The sequence below is a fragment of the Drosophila arizonae genome, chromosome 4 (genome assembly GCF_054131065.1).
Source record: "Drosophila arizonae isolate 15081-1271.41 chromosome 4, UAZ_ARI_1.0, whole genome shotgun sequence".
Lineage (NCBI taxonomy): Eukaryota > Metazoa > Arthropoda > Insecta > Diptera > Drosophilidae > Drosophila > Drosophila arizonae.
Window position 1 is genome coordinate 17645902 of NC_142924.1, and position 23984 is coordinate 17669885.

At 38.3% G+C, this 23984-nt stretch overlaps 1 protein-coding gene across 1 annotated transcript; it reads right to left on the reverse strand.

Moving 5' to 3' along the window:
- Positions 1-13662: 13662 nt before the first annotated feature.
- Positions 13663-18185, reverse strand: trn (tartan). Its single transcript, XM_089466980.1, has 2 exons — positions 17648-18185; positions 13663-16901 (listed from the first exon to the last, which is right to left on the reverse strand). Exon 2 carries the CDS (start codon positions 16741-16743, stop codon positions 14479-14481), a length of 2265 nt encoding a protein of 754 aa, XP_089323106.1. The 5' UTR covers positions 16744-16901; positions 17648-18185; the 3' UTR covers positions 13663-14478.
- Between the last annotated feature and the right edge of the window lie 5799 nt (positions 18186-23984).

Consider the following 23984-nt stretch of genomic DNA (forward strand, 5'->3'; position numbering starts at 1 on the left):
GCCGAGGATGACGACGATGATGATGAGGATGTGCTAAAAACCCCTTCAATAATTAAATATAAAATATAAATATCGAGAAAAAAAAAAAAGAGAAAAAATGTTGCGCTTGGCAAACAAATTCCAATTTAGATTTAGCCAAAACCTAACGAAACGTAACTGTAACTATCTACGAATATGTATATATGTGTGAAGGTTTCTTCTACTTCTTTTTTTTATTATTATTTTTTAAATTGGTTTTGCAATTTGGTTGTAGTACGCTGGAACGTTGTTATTGGTGTCGCCGCAGCACCATCGAGATACTCATACTTGAAGATACACAGCACGCGATATGCAAAAGATACAGCACACGGACACAGACACAGACCCTGAGAGCTCCCAGCAGGGCAGAGCAAATAACGGTAGGTAGATGAAGCCAGGCGAATTGGTAGCTGGCTGCCATCGTCTCATCGCCTCATGGTCTCCCATTACCCGCCGCCCATCTGCCCCAGTCGTCCGTCAGGTCGTAGATGTTAATCGCTGCGGCACTTTGGAGTAAGTGGCATTTTGCAGCGTCCACAACTACAACGACCATCGGCAGCGGCAGCGTCAGCGGCAGCGGCAGCAGCGCTGGCTTGCTGCATTACTCGACTCTTGATATGGCCAACCCACTGCCAGTTCTACTGCCACTGCCACTGCCACTCCCACTCCAACTGTCCCTTAGCCAGTCAAAATGGGCGTGGCCCCTTGTCAGGCTAAGTCCAACGTTCGTGGCAAATGTTTGCGGATTTGAATTTAAATTGAAATAGGATGTTGTATATTCAAATGAATTTTAACTTAAGGGTAAATGGCTGGTCGCATCAACCACCCACCCGCTCACTCACCCACCCGCACACACACTCGCACAGCAGTGCAGCGGTCCAAAATGCGGGCTCAGATTAACATCATCAGTTCTGGCATTGATTGGTCCTAGATAGCACACGAAAGCGCCGCCGGCAGTCACATGTAACCGCAGCCGAAAAAAGAACTGCAAGTGCATGAGAAAGCAAACCGAAGAGCTGATGCTCTTAAAAGAGATGAGAGAGAGAGAGAAAAAGAGAGAGAGAGAGAGAGAAAGTGTGAGACATTGGTACAAATATAATTTATATTTTACAATATATCATCTTTATTTTTAACACATTTTCTGCTGGTATGTAATCAAAAATAATCCATGATTAATAAAATTTAATGTGATATAAAATCAAAAAAATTAATATTGTCATTAAATTAAGTATGAAAATTATTAGACAAAGAAAAAGAATATATTAATGAAGAAAATATTTATTATATTTAATATTTCTTTACTTATTCAGCTGGGCTTAGTATAAAATCTCATGAAAGTTTGTCTGTGAATTTTAAATCTATGTACTATTTTATTTATTCTTAAATAGTAACAGAATATTCATTCAGATTTAGAACAATAATATCATAAGAAAAAATTATATTATATTTAATTATTGATCTGCAATATGTATAATCTAATTAGTTTTTAAAAATTATTAGAATGAAAGCAAAATTATATTTATTACTTTGATCATTATTAAATTCTTCTTCAGAATAAAAATAATAATATAGTTTTTCAATTCATATACATATTTTAAAATTTAATAAATATAGCATAAATCATTTTTCAAATTTATTAATAATACATTTAGACTTAATTTTATAACAATATATGTACATAAATATTTATATATATTAAATTTGATTAATATTTGATTCAATTGAAAGTTCACAAATAATAAAGATTTTCAGCTATGTCATTCAAATTTAACCTACTCATCCCATGCATTTCGCCCAACTCAATTCATATTCCTTATATCAATAAAGTGGAATATTTTATTCAATCGACAATATGCATAAGCATTACCTCTGCAACTCCTCAGCATAGACAGCTTTATTCCAAATATGCTATTCCGTCTTACATCTCTACAGTCTCATTTCATATTCAATATACCCTATGAAATATTAAAGCAAACAGGAGAAAGAACTGAGAGCACAGCTTGTGTTCGGCGTTTGCTCGCTCACGGATAAAAAGAGAGCAAAATATCTAATGGGTTTTGTAATAAGTTTTAGTTTTCATGTTTATATTAGCATGCTAATGGTGGCAATTGCTCCAGGTGCTGGCCCTGTGGCCGAGGCTATTGAAATTGTGTGGCGAATATTTAGCTCAGCCTCAATATTGGCTTTGGTGGACAAGCAGTCATGCAGTCAGGCCAATCATTGCCCGCCCCCTCCAGCCCTTCACTTGTTATCTAGGGTTACCTTCGTGGGAACTACAATAGTAAGTGGAAAGAACTTCAGAACTTTGTTTGTCTGGCCGTGGACGTGTCTATTGACGCCCCCTCCGCTAAATGAAAGAGCTGATAAGCTGCCAAAGCTGGCTACAAATTATATCGGAGAATATGCTGCACCCCCAGCAAACAGGCCATAAACGATAATTAATAGAGAGATAATCTAAGCGCTGGATTGGCTTTGACAAATCTCATGGCATTGCAATCGAAATGAATTATTTTCCCAACCGAGCGACCGGGCCCCTACACCAAATTTCCACGGAAATGCCCCCAACCCCAACTTAACAATGCTGACAGCGACTGAGAAGACAACAACAACAACAACAAGGAGAGCATGTAACCATAAATCTTGTAGTTTTTCCTCCATTTCCCTCGATTTCGAGAACGAGAACTAGAGCTCTTCTAGCCCCGATCCAGGCCCAGGCCAAAGTGACATTTGTTATTGGAGGCAGGCAGCAGACTTCGTCTTCATTTGCAGCCCAGTTTCGTTTTATTAAAAACGTTTAAGCGAACACGAACTGGCTGACAAACCCAAGTTTGGCGCGGGGGACAGATCCAGGCACGATTTTTCGTAACGAAACAGGACACTTTAGAATGCAATCGAACGGAGCCACAAAGAGAGAGAGAGAGAGAGACACAGAGGAGATAGGTAGAGAGAGCAGGCGACAGGCGTGCCACAAGCTACAGGTGGTTAATCACCAATTAAGCGCTACATCATACAAATTTGTAGCCACAAGAAGAGTTCAAATTGAACCCTTTCTTTATTCTTTTTTGTTTTTTGTTTTTTTCTTTATTATGTCATACGATTTGTCACCTGTCGCTGGGCGCCAAATCCGACCCGAGTTCTCATGGCGCGCGGCAAAAATTGAATTGATTAATAAATGTGCCCGAGCTTATGAAGCTCTTTCTGTTCAGATCTTTTTTACATGTTTTCCTTTGTTGTTATGAAAGAACTTTTTCTTTATTCATTGTTTCTCTCTCTCTTTCTCTCTCTCTCTGTATTTTTTGGTTACGTCGAGGCATAAATCTCAACTAATTTTGTGTAATTAGTTTGCATAATCTGTCACGGTTGGTTTTTCTTAATTTTCATTCATTTCATTTCTGGTTTCTTTATTATTCCAGCTTCTTGCATGCCTGATGTGATTATTTTAATAAATGATTTTCGATGGATTCTGAATGGCTGTGGCAGCAACCGCGGCATTTTGTCAAGGTATGATAGAAATTAAGCAGAGTTTGGAAGCTTCTCTGGAAGTTGAGCTATTAATTTACAGCCAGATCAAAGAGTTGCCAAGCGCAGATAAGAATCGAGTCAGGCTTGAGACTTGACTAATGAAACAGCAATTACGGTAGCTCAAAGAAGTTGAGAGGAGGCAGATGAGAGCTGCAAATAAATATAAACTGCTGGCACAGATATATTGACTTAACTTTTCGAAATACATTCTGTCAGAAATAATTTCAAATCATTTTCCATGCAGCTCAAACAATGAATGCCTGTAAGCTAATTTGGTGCTATAATTTAATGATATTTACTGAGGCAACACAGCGAACAGCTCAATCGAAAAACTAAACTCAATTTGACGATGTCAAGCGCTGCCAAACAAAATATCAAATTTATAGAATTTCATGGTCCATTTTCATTTTGGCCAAAAGCCGTGGCAAATCAAAGGCCTCGACATATGGGCAAACATGCCAAATAAACAACGCATAGTTAGGGGAGAGAATGTGCGACTAAAGTATACCCTGCAGGTAGATGAAGATATTTGAATATCGATTGCCTAGCCTTATATAGAGATATATCAATTGGAAATGATTATGATAAATTATTAATCAATTTTACAGGGTATTTTTGCCATTTGACAACTGTCTAAGCACAACTTTGTAAACAGTTGAATATATTTGAATACCAATTGGGCATACATATGTGTATTATATTGAGAAAGATCATAGCAACTCGAATTAATTATTACAATTTTTTTAAATAATTTTACAGGGTATCTTTGCCATTCGACAACTCTCTAAGCACACACACCTTTCATCTAAATTCAAATCGACAACAGCGTTTAATAACTAGTTTAAAAACTCATCAGAACAGTCAAACAATAGCAAATGGGATTGCCACGCCGTCCGATTGATGCATAGAGATAGTGCATATTCGATGGAACCATTCAGCAATGGTCGCTCCGCATCCCCTGCCATTGCCCCTGCCCCTGCCACTGCCCCCTCAGAATGTTGCACTTTGATGACCAAATAACAACGGGACTAACGCAGCATTTTATGTGGCGCTACAAATGCATTCGTCAATCAACTGAACCCCAGCTGCAGCAGCAGGTGAGGCTAGACAGACTATGTGCGCATCCACTCATAATTGAATTTCGTCCCAGTTGGAGTTGCAGTTGGGCAAGTGTTTTGTATTATTGGAAATTCTCTTTGATGTGCACACAAATGCGCTGCGAGAAACTTGCTAAATAATGTGCTCGCATTGGCAATTGACAACGAAAATAATGCGCTCAGCTCAAATTTATAATACTCTTTCTAATCAGAAGGCGAGAAGTGCTGGGCAGCAGGCGTTGATGTTTCTAATTGGAGTCTGTGAAATATTGTGAAGGCGCTGTTAAGTTGAGATGTGTTGCAACTGATGAACTAGAAATGAGCTATATATACAATATATACATACAGTGAGTAGCAAAAGTATTTCACATTATATATCATCAAAATAATTTCTTAATAAATATAAAAAAAATAAATAAATGAAAACAGAAATATATATAATCAAATAAAAAATTAAAAAAAAATAACATAAAAATTAAAAAAATAAATAAAATAATAATAATAATATTAATAATATATAAAAAAAATTAATAATAATAAAAATATAAAAAATAAACATAAGTAATGAATAAATACATTAAAAATAGTTTTAAAATAATTATAAAAATATTTATATATATATATATAAAAAAAAGAAATTATATACATATTTTTATTATACATAATATATATAATACAATAATGTTTTTTTTTTCTAAAAACATATACTGTAGCATTATTATTATTTTTTATTTTATTTTATTATTATTATTTTTTTTTTTTTCAATTTCATCGGCAAATTTATTATAGAATTTAAACATATAATATTTATTGAAATTCAAAAAGCTTTAATGGTAAGTTATAGATTTAATTAAAATAGAATATTATAATTAAATATAATTTAATAATTAAATAAATAAATAAAATAAATATTATTTATGATATATGTATAAATGTATATAAGTACTACAGATTATTTACTGCCGCCACTCAAGCTTCGCAGAACAGGCAATAGATGGGACACGACATGAAGACATCAAAACTCCAATTAGAGCTTCATATTTAGAGATCTCATTAGGTACTTAAGATAGCATGATAGCCATTTCATTTAATGCTCCAGTATGAATAAGGGCATACAGAAATAGCAGAAAATGTTGAAAAACTCGAATTAACCCCATTAGACATTCAATATTAATAAAACTTTGGCCAAACATGTTCCAGTACGCGCATAGCTGGCTTCTAGGTCTGTCTGCCCTGTTGCCCTGCTATTAACAAAATGTATTACCGCATTGCGATACCCTCACGCAGGACATCAAACGTGGCTTTCATGAGGGTGCGGACGGCGTCAAGGAACGGGGGGAGGTGGGCGGAACAGGTTGCAAATGTTTTTGGCTGCTGCCGCTGCTGCTGTTGCTGCTGCTGATAATGCCTCAATGAATACTGTTTAAAATTCATTTCGTTTATCATCAAGTTGGTTATGCCGAAAGGGGTGGGGGTGTGCGGGAGAGGGTGCGGGCGGAGAGGAAGTTTTTCGGGTTTTTCGCTGCCTGATGAGTTTTGCTGGCGATGAAACTTTTTAAATGGAATTTACGCTGCAAAATCGCGTTTTCAACGAAATGAGTTTTAATTGCAAGTTTTCCTAATGCAGGCAACGCACGCAGTTGTCGGCATTGCGTGTATTTCACTTTGTTGTCATCATCAGTTGTTGTTGTTGTTGTAGTTGTTGTAAATTCGTTAAAATTTCTGCACACGTTTCCCCTTAAATAGCACAAAATTATGTTCTTTATGATAATTTGTGTATATTTGCGTGCGTGCGTGTGTATGTGTGTGTCTGGCCCCCCTTTGACGTTAACTCGTTAGCTTTTGCAGTCGAACATGTTCAATGTTGCCAAGCAGCCAGTGTTGCCAAGCAGCCAGTGTTGCCAACCATATAGGCCACATAGAAATACAACAACAATTGGCATTGGCAAGCGGATGTAGGCAGAGCCAGGCCACAATTAATATTAATATGTAGCCAGTGCTCAGCTGCTTGTAAAATGCCGAAAATATTCTGAAAATTCGAATTGGATTGGCGATTGGGATGGAAAGGTGAAAAGCAGAGCAGAGCTCATATTGCATTTAATTTACCTAATAATGGACCTAAGTTTATCCAATTTTAGTTGCACTTTGTTGCAGTACATTTAATAAATTCAGACATTATATAATTGTAGATTTGTAGATGTTCGTAGTTTAATTAAAGTCTTTGTTCAATTAACTATATCGTACTCTGTGTGTGCTCTAAAATGTTGCAAACTCGCATTCGACCTGTGCAGTGTTCTGCATTTGCTCTGTTGCCAAATGAACTTTATTGTGCAACTCAATTAAAAAGTTGTGAAGCTCTCAACATTTTTATATTCTGTTTACTTTTTTTTTTTTTTGGACCGACGAAAATGTTGCCAACAACTGCATCGGACTCTTGGCCAGTGCCAGGCTTCAAAAATATACAAAACATTATCTACCATAATTCGTTGTTGTTGTTGTTGCTGTTGTTGTTTGTTCTCTTTTATACTGGAAATAAACTTCGTGTTCGCCTATCTTTATTTTTGCATTATTATTTTATTTCATGTATTTTATTGCGTATGCAACAACAGCGGCAACAACAACTGCAGCCTGCAGCTGCAGTTGAGTCCTGCTTGAATATTGGCATAAGGGGCTATCCGGCTATCAGAGTCTGCTCTGCTCTGCTCTGGCATGCGGTGCAGTGCGCGTATTTGTTTTTAATTAAAATAAATATTACCGTAACCTACAAAATAATTGAAAAGCAATTTAACATTATTACCAACAAACCGACTGCCCTAGACGTGCATTATCCTTGCGGGCCCGCTGCGAGGGCCGCTTTGCACCTGACGCTTGCAAGACTATTAAGGCTCATATATCGATATGTATGTATGTATATCAATATGTATATAAATATATGTATGTATATTTGAAGCAGCTTAACATGCTTTTAGTAAGCTATTGCCCTATAAATGAAGTGTGAGTATCTTGAATATTGCGTGTTTTATAAATTTTATATTTTGTAAAGAAAATAAAGTAATTTTTCCAATTAATTGGATAAATCCGCTTGTTATTATTATTTGTTTTTTCATTTTTGGTTTTTTTTTTAATACATATAAATATGTAGAATTCTTAAAAATTTATTTAATATATTTTTTTTTTTAATATTTTATTCAAAACCATTTTTTCCCCAACATTTTTCTGATATTTTTAGTGAGCCCTAAAAATTAATTGAAACATATTAAATCAAGAATTTATTTTTATTTACACTTTTATTCTTTTATTTACACTTTTATACATTTTTATGAACAATTTCTTTTATAAATCTTATTTATTTTCCCATTACCTAAACCCAACTAATACAAATTTCCAATTAGACTTTTGTCATCGGCTCGCGTTGCCAACTTCAACTGCAATATTTTTGCATGTTTATTGAAATGGAAATGAATACACAGTTACAGTATTATTCCTATTCGAGAAAAAATACTGCAAATCCAATTAAACTAGTCCAATAAAACTGGAACATATATTTTCAATTAAAATTGAATTTCTTTTGACATTTTAACTTGTTTTCGAGTTTAATTTTGATTGAGAGACAACTTTAATTACATTTCATATACTAATTAATCACATCATATTAAGCGCATAGTAAGGGTATTCCCACTCACTGCCATTGCCAAAGCGCTTTCATTTTTTGTATAGCTTGAAATATTTTTTATACACACACACACACATACACACATACGCATATGCACACTGCGCTTACACTTTTTGGCATAATTATATTTTTAACACTTATATGCATTGCTTTATGGCAAAATATCTCGTGCTCTCGTGCGAAAAATTAAATGAAAAATCTTCTTTAACTGCAACAACAACTTTAATTATTTAATTAAAAATGTTCGCTGTTCTTGTTGTCTGCAGCGCTGCGAAAAATAATTCTTTGTGAAGTGTGTGCTCTATATGTATATGTATGTATGTATTTATGTGTATAAAAAAGTAGCAGAAACTTAAGTAGGGTGCAGCAAATGGTATTATGGGTCAAAAGGTCATGCAGCCAAAGTTCACGCGACTTTAAACAGGAATGTTGGTCAAAGTAATTTTATAAAATATTAAAAAAATATGCACATATAATTATAGGATATATATAATCTATAAATTACTATAAACTGCTAAATTTGCAATACAAATTATCTTACCTGATGAAGAGTTTGCATCCGCTACCTTTTGCCCGCCAAAAGAAAATATAATTTTATGCCTCATAAACTAAAGAATTAAAAACAATTGCGCACAATTGAAAGCTGATATTGATTGCCTTGGGAAAAATCATGCAACATCGCACAAAAGGCAGCAGGAAAATCGTATAAAAATCTGCTCGAACAATCAGATGACCATAATGAGACGAGTTTAGGTAGGCTCACGCCTTGTAGTTAAGTAAACCCTAGGCAAAAACTAACTGTTATTGTTGCTATGTACATGAGTAAATGTGTGTGTGTGTGTGTGCGTGTGTGTGAGGTGCAACCCAATACATCGTAAATAGCATTTGTATGGCCATAGCATAAAAATTCGCATTAAACTCACAAAACAGTTGCAATTGTCGTGGACGTGGCCGTCGCTGTTGTTGGCTGTCTGTCCGTTTGGTATCTCCGCTTACCTTTTAATCTTCTATAACGTTTCCATTAATACGCAGTGGTAGTTACCCTGTTTTTGGCCAGGCCTCACTGCCAATGCCAATGCCAATGCCAATGCCAATGATGAGAAATTAATGTGCGTACACAATTTCACATCTCACAGAGCGAGATACCCAGAGAGACTGGGCTCAGGGCAAGGGCCCGGCCAAAGCCTACTCGGTCCGCTCACAGCACAGCATGAGGCATGAGGCAAGAGGCAAGAGCAAGAGGCAAGAGCGTCACGGTCTCTACGCTCAGCGGGACAGAGTGCTAACCATTGTTGGGAAATTTCATGGCGCTCCGCACGGGGTCCGCAGCATTGCTTGCGAGATCATTGTAAGGTGTAACAAAAAACCCAATAGATAGAAATTTTGTCAAATGGAAATTGTCGTTTGAGCGAACAGTTTATGGGCTGTTGCGGCTCTTGCTGTTGCGGCTGTTGCTGTTGCTATTACGGTTGCCGTTGCTATTGCTGCTGCTGCTGCTGCTGCTGCTGCATGTTGTCAAGCCCATCTACGTAGCTGTTGCGGCTTAGCGTTTCACGCCCCTGAATTTACCTGCAACTAGCTGCGAGATGAGGCTGAAGAAGCAGTTGAAATGTCAAGTAAGTTAACTGCTGATGGAGTCTCTGGGCTAGGGAATTTATCATCTTTAACACGCCATAAACTGAATTGATATTCAATTAAATAGAATGGACTAAGTAATATTTGACTATCTTATAAAGCCTCTAAATATTAATAAAGCAAAATTTTTTATTCAATAAAAATAGAATACAATAAAATATAATAAAATGTAAATGTTGTCTTATTAAATGTTTTATACATTTAAAAATCAAATAAAAAAATATAATAACAAAATAAAGAACAAAAGTTTTACTTCTTGATTAAGAATTATATATTATTTTTAATCAAGAAGTAAAACTTGTTTGTTATTAGAATTTGAAATGAATCAAACATTTATTAAAACTGTATACATAAGCTAAATTAGAATTGATTAATAATATTTAATTGATCAAGGAATGGAATAAATATTAATATAATACTTAAGCAATTTATTTAAATAGAATTGATAATGAAGTACAATTTTAAATATATATTTTATCTACAACTGCGCAGCAAAATAATAAATTTAAAACGGCAATTGTTTAATGCAAAAAAAATATATTAAAAAGTTATTATTAAATTTAAAAAAAAAAATAAAATAGAATATTTAATTAAAATATACATAAATATATTTTTAAAATGTTTTAAATGAAAATATTTTTAAATTTACTTGATTAATGGAAAGTATAAAGTGAAAAATAATAAGTAAAATTAATAAGCCATAATATATGAAAATTAAACTATGTATTTACTAAATATGAAAAAAAAAAAATTATTATGTTTTTTTTTTATTCTTATATTATTATTTATATTTATACATCCAAAACTCTCACATACTTAGAAACTACAATGCATTGCCTGCTCTCAAACAACTCTCACTTACATTCTTTCACTCTCAACTTAGTTGGGCCCAACTCTTGGCTGTAGCTTTCAAATGAAAATAGACTTTAAATACTTTCAGCACCCGTGTCAAGACGCCCCCAAAAACGGTTTCAAAGAAAATCCAAAATTCAAAATTCAAAATCCAAAAACTATATGAAACTTGGCCCAAATCACGGCGCGCTCAACTTAATTGCCCCGAAAAGCTTTTGTGTAACTTCTGAGCGGCCAATAGATAACAACAGCTGATAAATAGCGCGTCAAATCGAACGAGCCCCGCTGGAGAATGGAGGCGCGTTAACCTGCCCCGTAAACGCAATTGTGAAATGCTATAATTTCTGAAGTACCTTTAATGAGCATTTTCAACATGGTCATCATACAATCAGCAACAGCAGCAGCAGCAGCAGCCGCCACAGCCGCCACAGCCGAGCCGTGTTTCATGCAGAGCGTATTACAATGGCTCCAATATTTGGACCATGGCTCGTCATAATTACTGCCCAGAGCATAGTTTTTATTTGGGCCCCATATTCTGACTGGCTTTTCGTTTGCCTGCCTGCCCGACTGTTGGCCTGGTTCAGAACTGGCCCGAAAAGCCAAAGCCTCAAACAATCTGTAGATGGATCGGCTACATATCTGAGCATCAGGCGTTGTTGTCTGCGCATTGGGGAATTAATGATTACGTCCGTATGGACGTAGGGCTATTTGAAGTGCTGTGGCCGGTTTTGCGGCTTGATCCAGTAACCCTTTAATGCAAACACTGGCCAAGCACAAAAATTGAACAGTAACTGAAACTTGCTCAGTAGCTCGTTCACTCGACTGTTCCGACTCGCCGCCGCACTCGACTCACATGAAAGGAAATTGTAATGATCGAAATCAAAATGTTTTCGTTACTTTAGCTCCTAATGAAGCTTGAATAGTGCGAATGACTCTACACAGTTGCTCGCTGACCCGCTGGCTGCTGTCTGTGGCTCTGACTCTGACTCTGGCTCTGGCTGTTGGCTCTTTTGGCTGCCAACTGGTGTTGGCTGTTGGCCGTTGGCCCCTCGGGGGCAACACAATCGCACCACGCGCCTTTTAATCGAAATTTGATGATGAATTCCCAACTCAGCTCAACTTAACTCGATTCAATTCAAAACTCAAGTCTCGAGTCCGTTCATCGTCTCTGACATCGTCTCGCCTCTCCGAATGCTACTTTAAGCACCGCAGCTCGAGCACTTTTATTGTTGGCCATTTGGGGCTTTTGGCCTGCCGCTATTTACCTTTGTTATTTATTTATTGTTATTATAGTACATGCCTCTACTTGTGTTCTGGTTTCTCTATCTCCACTTTTTAATTGTATAAATAGGCTGGGGCTTTTCGGCTATTTGTATCGAGCATTAACCGCCACATGATTTGCTTGAAATTGTCAGAAGATTACCAAAGGGGAGAGGAAAAATAACAGATTTTCTAGCTTGGCTTGGCCTGGCTTTTCTTTTGTTCACATTTAACACAGTTGCATTTGCCGTGACTTTGGCTTAATGTAACCAAAATCGGCTTTAAGTAGAACGAGTTTTGTAACATGCAACAAAAACCTTGTCTAAATTTTAGTTGTGAAAGGCTTGAACAGTATTTTGTTGGAAATTAGGATTCTGTGTAAAAAGCAGATAATCGTTGTCAAATTCAAATAAATAGTAATGAAATAAAAATATAATTTTATAAAATATAAGTAAACAATATAATCTAATAATCTCATAAAATAAAATTAAAAATTTTAATTTCATTTTTTTGAAGAGTGAATAAAATATATACAGATTAAGATACATATTAATTTAATAATTCATATATTATAAATTTTAAATGGAATATGTGGGTCAATTATTGCAAATTAAATCAAAATATATATTAGATTAATAGTTGACTAAATAATATAAATATTCTTTCAAAATAAATTTCTAATATTCATAAATTAAATAAAAACTAAATATTTAAATTTTTAAAATTTAATAATATAATAAAAATAAAAATATTAATATAAAAAAAATATTTTTAAATAATGTAGGACTTCAAGAATTAACTCAAAAAAAATAAATAAAAATAATAATAATATACTTTATTGCCAGACTCTAAACTTTTTACTGTAGCAAAAAAATTTTCGAAGTTTTTCAGCAAAAAAACAGGAACCGAGCTATGCCGAGAATAAACAATGTCAAATATATATAAATTAATGTAAAATAATTAAAACCTTCATATAGACGAATATAAATCAAAGCCAAGCCATTGGCATACACACACACACAAGCACACATTCATAATTCGGTCTTGACAATTTCAACTTTGACGATTTCTACGGCCTTTTTCCATTTCTTGCCAAGACTCGATTTTACTTTCAGCCTCTGCATAAATATTTTTCGTTCCATTTTCTCGCATTTGCAGACTGTGGAACGAGAAAAAAAATTGTACGCACTTTGCAGCTCTTAACTTTCAATTTAATTAAAATTGAGTGAAGTAAAGTAAAATTAATGCACTATTATGCAAAAGGAAACAAGCTACAAAACTTTGACGGCGAGAGCTCTGTGACGTCAAGCGTGGCGCTAGAGTATCTCTAGCCAGATGCCTAGGCTAAAGAGTGAAATGTCAATGTAGCCAAGAGGGCGAGTGAGAGAGAGAGGTAGAGCAAGAGTGAGAGAGAGAGCAGGTGAGTAAGAGTGGAAGTCTATGCCTATAAGTGCGTGCATAATATTCAATTTAATGCGTTGCACTACATAAAAAAAAAAATATATATATATATGTACCTATATATCTCTATATAGTCCCACCCCTTTTCGCTTCCACCTGCTGCCCAGCAAAAGTTGCAAGCTCATCGTTGGAGAAAATAAATGAAATGAATTGTGAGTTTTTTTCAGTTTTCAGTTGTTGCATATATTTTTTACGATATTTGCTTAAATTTGCATAAATTGTTTCACTAACTAATAAATACATAGTCATGGCTTACAAATACGCTTTTCTTGTGTTTCTTTTTTTAACAATCGATTTTCGTTTGAAATAATTTAAATTAAACTTACAAGTGACTCTCAGTGCTTTGTTGATTTCTTTTCAATGTTTTCTTAGTCTAATATTTTGTTTAAGTTAATTTACAAACTAGGCTGCTTACGTGCTAAATAAATACAATTTGCTTTTTTCTGTTTTGCTGTAATGGAAAAATAGTAGTAGAAAGACAGTAAGTAGTCAAAGTGCATAGAGATCGCATTGAGTTTTTTGTTTCGTGCTTATATACAGAATAATAGAGTTTGATCAAGTTTCTTGAATTATGTTCGTTTAACTTATGTCTCAAGCGGCGTTTACACGTGGTCGGCTCGTGAGTATTTTAGGCAAATACTCTACAAAAATAGAAGAGAAAACCTTGTTAATTTTAGACTGTCAAGATAATGCACTATATAATTTATATGTATATAGTTTCAGTTGATCTCGATTGCGACACGTGTAAACGCTGCCCGTTAGTATCTTATGTGCTCTACTACTAAAATTTCTTCAGATTACGCTTAAGTGCTTGTTGCTGTTGTTGTTGTTGTGGTTATGGGAGAGGGGAGCAATCGGGGAGGGCGGTAGGGCGGGTGGAGTTTTGGCATCACAGTTGACAACGGCACGACACGACTAAGCATAGATGCTCAGCTGCCTGCGACGATAGTGCTCCGAGGATCAGTGCGTGAACTGGCGCATGGTGCTCGCATTGCTGCTGTTGTTGTTGTTGTGCGCGGACTTGTGCTGGAAGGAGCGGCGCCCGGTGGTGGCGCACAGCCCGTTGCGCAGCGGCAGCGCTGGCGGCAGCGGCGGCGGCGTCGGCGTCTTGCTGCGGCCCATCTGCTCCAGGGGCAGCGAGTAGTGCGCATTGCTGTAGATGTAATTGGGATCCATCATTTCGCCGCTGGCATCCGCATCGCAGGCGAAGTCGCGGGGCTCGCGCTCGCGCTGCTTGAAGTGCTCGTGGGTGACGCGCAGCGTTTGCGGGGCATGCACCATGGGCACATCCGCGTACGAGTAGCAGGAGTCGCCAACGGTCGCCGTGGCGGCCAGAAACTGCGGCTTCGTATAGTGATTGAGCTTGGATTGCTGTGGGTGCGATTGCTGCTGTTGCGCCTGCGCCTGCTGCTGCTGCAGCTGCTGCTGCGGATCGCGTCCCATCGTGGCCGTCTTCATGTGCAGCACGAAGCTGGCGCTGTCGTCGACGGTGCCCGCCAGGCTCTTGTTGTTGTTCAGCTTCTTCTCGTGCATCAGCGTCGCCGACATCGGCACCTGCAGCTGCTGGAACTTGTGCTGGCCATCGACGGCATTCAGATCGTTGATGGGCATCGGGCACATGCCGTAGTGGTGATGCGGTCCGGCGGTGGCCTGATGCGGTGCCGTGTAGGTGTTGGGGAAGGTGGAGTGGATGCCCAGGGAGCAGGGATGATGCTGCAGCCGCGACATGTAGTCCTCGTCGCAGAAAGTCTTCTGGTACTCGCGCTCCTTGCGGCCCAGCGCCGAGTTGCCCCAGACGCCGCCCTTGAGGTACTCGCGAATCTTGTGCCGGCAGCGATACAGAACCAGCGCCAGGGCGGTGATCGTGGCAGCGGAGCCCACCAGCAGGGCGCCGATCAGCGCCTGCTTGCGCGGATCCGAGTGGGTGCAGCCCATGAGCGTGGGATTCAGATGCTTCAGGGCCTCGCCGCGCAGACGCTCGGGGAACTCGCAGAGCAGCTCAGTCATCTGGTCCTCCTGGCTGGCATTCTTGGCCACCAGTAAGTTGCGCAGCCACATGACGCGGCAGTCGCAGGACAGCGGATTCTCGGACAGATCCAGGGTGGTCAGATCCTTCCACGGGAACAGGCCCTCGGCCAGCGAGGTCAAGGCATTGGCCTTCAGCACAACATGACGCAGATGGGGCAGGCCGCTGAGTGCGCCCTCTTGCACCTCCACGAGCATTTTATTGGACGACAAGTTCAGATACTCCAGGTTTCCATTGGCCGCAAAGGCGCCCGTCATCACGCGCTTCAGCTTGAGGGCTCCATTGATGTCCAGGCGCTTCAGCTGCTTCAGACCCACGAAGGCGCCTTCGCTGATCAGCTCGAAATCGTTTTGGCCCAGCGACAGCTGCTCCAAGCGCACCAGGTGGCTGAGGCCCACCGAGGGAATGCGTGGCAGTCGATTGTCGGAGAGATCCAGGACGCGCAGCTCCTCCAGGCCCAGGAAGCTGTCGTGCGAGATGTTCCGCAGGCTGGCGCCCTTCAGCTCCAGCCGGGTCAGGCCCTTCAGATCCTTGAAAGCGCCCGACTGGATGGTCAGCAGCGAGTTCATGCCGAGGAAGAGCTCAGCCAGGCTGGGCATGGCCTGGAACAGCACGGGATCTGGCACAGTGGTCAGCGCATTGTCATCCAAGTACAAAATGCGCAGCTGCTTCAGACCATCGAATGCCTTGGGGTCGATGAAGCCAATGCGATTCTCGCCCAGATTCAGCTCCTCGATTTTCAGCAGCGGCGAGAAGGTGCCCTGATGCAGCTCCGAGATCAGATTGCCACGCAAATTGAGCACCGTCACGGCGGACAGGCCAATGAAGGTCTTGTTGCTGATCTGGCCGATCTTGTTGTGATTGAGATGCACCTCCTGCAGCTTCTTCTGGTAGGCGAATGTGCGCTGTGGTATGGTCATCAGATGATTCTGCGACAGATCCAGGAACGTCAGCTCCGCGTAGAACTGAATGGACGAGTCGATGGTCTTGATCTTGTTGCTCTTGATCACCAAGCGCTGAATCGAGGGATTCAGTGCAATGGGCAGCACGTCCAGCTGGCCCTCGCCGCACTGCACCACCAGGGTGTTGTCGTCGCACTGGCAGCCGGGCGGGCAGTTGGCCAATGCCATCGTTTGGCTCACACAGATGCTGACCAAGATGCAGCTGCAGATGCAGATCAACTTTTGTAGCTGTTGCATTTTGTTTTTGTTGCTTTTGTTGCTGTTGTTGTTGTTGTTGTTGTTATTGTGGTTAACGCCTTCCGGCGTCGATTTGCTTTTTGCGGTTAATTTCGCCTTCGATGTGTGTATGTGTGTGGGTTTTCCTCAGTGCTATTTTGTTTTAGTTGTCCATAATGCTGCGAGAGAGAAAAGAAATTGCAAAGCAAAAGAAAAGTCGGTTAGCTGAGTTTTCTTGCAATGGAGCTATTTTTATGGGGTTTTCATAGATATCCCATGGCTGGAGAAACATAAATTATGTTGTCTTTTATATATAGATTTTAAATTTAGCTCAATTTGAATTTTTTGAATAAGAAATTTGTCGCTCATTCATATTCAGTTTAAGGGAGTTGTGGAAAATTTTAAATAAAACGTTTCTCTATTTTTATGATACATATTAACTAGTTGATAAGAAAAGTAAATTGTTATTACTTTAATAATTTTTTAATATTTTATATACTTTATTTTATATGTTCATTTGATATATTTTTTCTGTAATACATTTTTTTAATCTTTAAAACATTAATTTGTTATCATACTAATTTTTTTTACAAATGAAATATACTATTATATAGATATGTGTTTATAATTCCAATAAACCAAATAAACATATTTTTTATATTTTTAAGCATTTATATATATTTTGCGTATTTCATTATATAAATATTTTTGTATTTTTTGTATTTTTTTTTTTTTAATATATTTCTTTACAGCTTTTATTATATGTTATATATAAATATTTGTATAAATTTCTCAATATATAAATATTTATATTTTAACAGAAATTTTACGATAACTTTTATTTAGAATTTTTGTATTTCTTTTTTAAATATTTTTATTTCTCTAGCACTTTTTCTAAATTTTTCTTATGCCGCACTCAACTTACCTTTTCGAATTTGTATGGCGCACAGCAACAATTTTCGTTAAAGTCTGCAGTTGTTTTGTTTTTTGTTTGAATATTTGTAAATTATATAAAAACAAAATAATATATATTTGTTGTTTTTGTTTTTGTTGAAATTGTGTTGACCAATTTGTTGTTGAGTTTCACTTGAACTGAACTTAAAATTTCACATGCAGCTAATAAAATGTATTTTATTTAGCCAATTCATAACTTTCGTATATATCGTATTTTATTTTTTGAAAATAAAAATGATGTTTCGTTTTGGTTTTGATGTGTGTGTGTTTCAATTTCGTATTTTATTTGTGTGGGTTTTTTTGAAAATCGTGCGCGATAATCCAGTGGCTCGCTTTGCTGCACGCTTCAAGTTGTTGTCACACGGTTTACGTTCTTTTAAGTCGTGGCAAACTGTTGGCCAGAATGTGAGACACAGTCGGTGCTGGGTGCTAGTGGACAACCGAACACGACGAGGCAACGAACTACACTGATTTAGCTGAGCAGGCAGCGCATTGACGATACCTCGGTCCGAGTGTTTTCCGCTACGGCTACGCCAGCTGCAGGCGAGGCGTAAATAATCCACGACGCAGCCTTGCAACGAGAGCCGCCCGAACGCCAGGCGTAGAGTGAGAGAGGGAGAGTGAACGCGAGAGCGCGAGAGAGTAAGCATACCAAGTGGTGAGTGCTCAGATAAAGCAGCTGCCGAGACGGAGAGACAGAGAGAGCGAGAGAGCGTCAGACCGAGAGCAAAACAGGTTTTCAAGCAAAACTCACTCAAAGCCAATTCACTCACAATTTATCTGAGGCCAGAACTCCGAGAGGCTCGGCCGACTCCGGAGTCCGGACTCTGTTGCAGCTGCAGCACGACGCACAGTTGAGGCCTGGCCGCCCATCAACATCAACACACACGAAATGCTTCGAGTCTTGTGGCCAGAATGATTTGACGTACTTTAGACTTTTACCTTAGCCAAATGAAATATTGCGGCCAAGTCGGGCACTCGGCACTTGGCATAATTAAGCCGAAGAAAATCAACTTGGGCACTGTCAAATGTCAAGTGGACATCAATTGCTCTGGTTTACTCAAATCCAACACTTAAGGCGAAAACGTTGCTCTTGAAACTGATATGGTCGTACCTCACGGATGCGTATCCCATAAAGGACACTCATTACACTCCCGCTGCAGTGGAAATCAACGTCGTCGAGCTGGTAAAGTGTTGCGGCGGTAGAAACCTTTTCTTTCCACACCACACAAATGCAACTCAACACATGCCCCAAAAACCACGCAGCGAATTGTTATTTATAGTGTCATTTGATACTTGGGACATGCTTGTCTATTGCTCTCAGCACAGCATTGCGATGCATTTTTGAGTTATGGCCCCGAGCACAGATAGCTCTGTGTATATACATACATATATAACGAAATATGCAGACTGTTCAACTATTTACAAACACACACACACACACGCACGCACAACAACTGTGACAACAAGAAAATCAACTATAAATGGCCATAACTTTGTGCCAACATGCTGAACGAGTTAGAAGCGCTGGGGGTTTTTCGGGGTTCTGCTGGCATTTGCCGGTTGCATAACTTGCATATTTTTACCATCTCAAAATTCTCGTAAAAGTATGCAAAATACTATTTGCCTATGTCTACACATATGAAAATCTGTACGGCTTATTTTCAGAGACAGAGACAGAGAGTGCGAGAGAGAGGGAGATAGAGTGTGTGCACTCTTGCATATTGACAACTGTTTGTAGTAAATCAACATTTGGCAGGCACTGTAACCCATAATTATTTTCATTTTCCATATACGAATTTAGTTGTTGATTTGCATCTGACATCAATGTCAGCTCTCTGAGTGCAAACAGTCGAAAAAATACAGTGAATCGGCAATAAATGCAATAAATATGCCAAAAAGCAACTAAAAGCTGCAAATAAAACTACAATCTCTTTATGGAATATTATGGAATATTGCGGAATTATTCATGCAATAAAAAACGTAAATCTATGTTCTGTAAATCGGTTGGATTATTTCATCAGACAGCCAAAAAAAAAAACCAAAAAAGGAAAATATTGTACTTATTTAACAAGAACTAAAGTAGTTTCCGTCATTAAAAGGGAGTGAGGGAAGGGAAAGGGTAAATATTGATATAAATGAAATATGTTTTAAAATAAACATATTTGAGTTGTTAACTTGAATAACACAAATATAGCATGAAAAAGTTCTTTCCCAGAGCGAGTTTATGCGGAAGTGAAAGAAAATTAAATGAATTTCAATAATTTAACAGATAAATATAAAATATTCAGAATGAAAACTTTTATATAAAATATGAAAACAAAAATAAATAAACAGAAAAGTTATATATTTTGTAAATATTATAAATATAAAATTTCCATGTTTCTGTTTTATTTATATTTGCTACTCAGAATATATATTTAAAAAAAAAAACAAAAATTTTTTTAAAAATAAATAACAGATTGTAGATGTAAAATGTCAATTAAGATTTAAAATGTGAACATTTTAATTCAGTTTGACAGCTTGAATAGCTACAATATGAGATAATTATTTATAATTATTAGAAAGTTTCTGATTTCCAAATATCGAAAAAGTGTGCCGCAACAGATTGGTAAAAAGGCTTGCAGCAATTATGTTTTGATGGCGACAGCAGGTTGCCTCTCGCCTTTGCCTCATGCCACTTGCCACATGGGCGGCCATAACTAATTATAGAAAAGAAACTTCATATACTAAACCAACTCTTCCAGCTGTACTTGATCTACATCTAGGCCCAGAAATAGTTGCAGCAGGTGTACAGAAAGTTTATGTTCTGCTTCTTTTTTTTCGACTCTCACGTTACACTTAATAGCAGCTGAGGCAACGCCACTCTGAAGGGGCCTCTCAATTTGCGACGATGTGTGAGAATTGCTTGGCAATAAATTTTAACAACATTTGACGGCATTCAGGTGAGCGGGCAACGGCAGAGGTAATCACATCTAAACAATAACTGGAAATATGTTTGTTTACGCTACGCATATGAAAATTGTTTAGTCGAATGCTAAAAAGCACTTAAACAATTAGACAGATTTGGGGAGCGATGTGTAATTAGGTAAAACACTGCAACTACCGTTGCATTCGACAAAGCATAAATGCAAATAATGCATGGCAAAGCCAGCCAAGCCAAGCCAAGCCAAGTCGAGCTGGCTAAAACGGACTAAAAATACAGTCAGCAAACAACAGCGACGCACTTTGGGCAAACAAAAAACAAAAAGCGAAGGGCGAGGTAACTTATGGGAACGCTTAGAGTGACCAGCCATCCAACCGAAACCAGAGTTGAGCAGGGTGAGCTGTGCTAGCAGATGCCCTGCATAAATGAGAAAAATATTTGAAAAGCCAGAAATTGTATTACAGAAGGAAGTCAGGATGAGACGAAAAATAATAGCAAACAGAACAAAATAATAATAAAATAAATAATAGTAATAAATAAAATTAAAATAAATTAAAAAATTATATTTATATTCTTAAAAATAAAAAAATAAAAAATGTTTGTGTAATATATTTAAGAATATAATAATTTCTTTATATATATTATAATTATTTATTTTCAATTTTTAATCATTAATAAATTATTTTTTAACTAAGCATATAAAATATTTTTAAGCTATATAATATATTTTTAAGCCTATATAAGTCCACCTTCACTAACTTTTACATGAATTACTGAGCGCATATAGTACATTTCTACCCAGCAAATATACTCCTCTTCAAGTCTCCTCTATAGGGTATGTAACACAACGCAGCTGGCTGCGCATGCGCTGTGAGCCGTTGCCGTCGCCGTCGCTGTCGCATTTGCTTGTTGTTGCTTTATTAGAGCCGTTGTCTTAACAAGAAACTTGTTAGTTGCAACGGGTTAAGGCTAACAAATGTATATATAAAAAGTATACGAAAAACAACAACAGCAATAGGAAGACATTGTTTGCCCGGCGCGACGTTGTCATTCGTCCGTCAGTCGGTTAACTACTTTGAACATACTTTTCAGCTGCCGACCGCCGATTGCCTATTGCCCGTTGCCGACATTTCCAGGCCCATTTGTCAGCATTTAGGCAAACATCTTTAGACAAGCCCAGTTCGAGTCCAATCCCAGCTAAAGACAGTTCCGGGGCCCGTTTGGACCATGCTAAATGCGACTTCCGCAATCTCAGTGTTCCGTTTCCTTAGCGCGTATTGTCTTCGATCCAATAAAATATCAATTGACTCGCAATTAATCATATTCCAAATGTGCAAAGGCCAGTTAGTGAACAGAATAGTTACCAACGCCTGGGCAACCGGAAAGAAGTCCCATTGTCCCATTGTTCGGGATTGTACTTGCTTTTGATTTTCCTACCTATTTTCGCTTCACACTTTTTTTTTGTCCCGCTCCGATTTAAAGTCGCCTCCTGGTGCTACTCGTTTTTCTCTCTCTCCCTCTCAGGTTCTTTTAGAGAAATCACAATAAATAATGAATCAAAAAATGAGCGTTAAATGCAACGAGACGACCAGAAGGAAGGCTGACAACAACAACAACAGCAACAGCAGAAGCAGCAGCAATAGCAGAAAGCAACGGAAGTGAGACACAATGGATCTCAAAGAACTGGGCACAATGGAGTCTCCGAGACTGCGTACTGCCTACCCCATGGCAAAGGTTAAGTTTAAATCGATGCCATGAAAAGTAAGTAAATGCCCAGACACACACACGCACACACATATATACATATATATATTTATATATATACATACATCACACACATTTCTCAGTTTGATTGTTCAAAGGTAGAGCTAAGCATTTGCTGACTTGTATTATTTCTCTCTGGCTTCTTTTATTTTATTCTTTTTTGTCTGTCCATTCAAGCTCAGTGCTGTTTGCTGTGTTTGGAGCTTTGCTAATGCATCTCTGTGCTGGGAACTAAAAACGTCATCAAGTGTTTGGTATTTAAGAGACTTCAGCAGCTATTAAAGGTAATTCGACTTTCAGACTCTGCGCAATGTAAGCTGCTCATGCCTAAGACCCTGATATCAAAAGCAACCGAAATGTATGGGAATTGGAGTGTCATACTGTAAAGCCAGAGCAAGAGCCGAATGACTTGAATAAGTAGAGCAAGCAGAGTGCATATAAGTATGAGACTAAATTGAAATTCAAAGTCAACCCTAAAACATATTTATTAGAAATTAAGTAACACCTTCTAGCAGGCATTTCTATTTATAGTTTGTAACTAAATCCAACACTTGAGCACCTAAACTCTGGCTTTCCCATGAACTCGGGTCCATCACGGCAACTCTTTTCTCGTGCGAGTCTGTAATCGATACAAGTGAAAACCCAGTTTAATGGAAACTACTTAGCATATTCTAGCCTGGGCGATCTAGATACTTAACTCATCTTTGGCAGCTCGCAGCAAACACTTTCTTTATGGAATTCCGCCCATATCGAATCACACACGTCCTGCCCACACTTTTGATTTCCACGGAACTCTGACTCACAGCTCGAATAGCGAGAGATACAGACTCTTGAGCAGCTTGGCCTACACCTGATGCTTGAACCGATAATTTCAGTGTGAAATGGGAGAGACTCTCTCTCTCTCTTTCTCTCTCTCACTCTCTCTCTATCTCCATCTCCCTTGTAGAAACTTAGATTTCGAAACGATTAGGCCGCACAACATGCGTTTTACCACATGGTAAAACTGGAAATTAAGTTCAAGTCTAGGTTAATTTCCAGTGAAATGGAAAACCCAGGCGCCACTTGAAAATGTTTTCCATCGAAACACATATAATTACCAAATCCAGACCTCCAGGTAGAGGTGGGGTCCCCAGACAGAGAGAGAGAGAGAGGGAGGGAGAGAGGGGGAGACTGACCGAAAGCTGGAGAATGTCTTTGGGGCATATTAACATTGGATTCAATTAATAAATGACGTTAACGTGCTGTCAAAATATGAAATTGTTGATGATGCAGTGCCATGTGAGGCCGGCCAGCCAGCATGAGGCACGGCTACGGAAACAGAAACGAAAACGAAATACTTTGAATGTATCTGTGAGATACATTTACGCATCCACATCCACAGCAACAGCGACAGGGCCAGGGCCAGGGCGAGCACGCATAGTGCAAGACGATATCGTAGACTTCATAAATTATAATTTGCTCGAGCCTGGGTCATAAATAGCCAGCAGCAGCAGTCGCCTCAGCCAGCCTGGACACTTGACTACCGATTATAATCAATCTTAGAGATAGATTTGCCATATACCAGGCCACAGACAGTCAAATGATGGGCCTAAGCCGGAGAGCGATCACGCAACGCAAT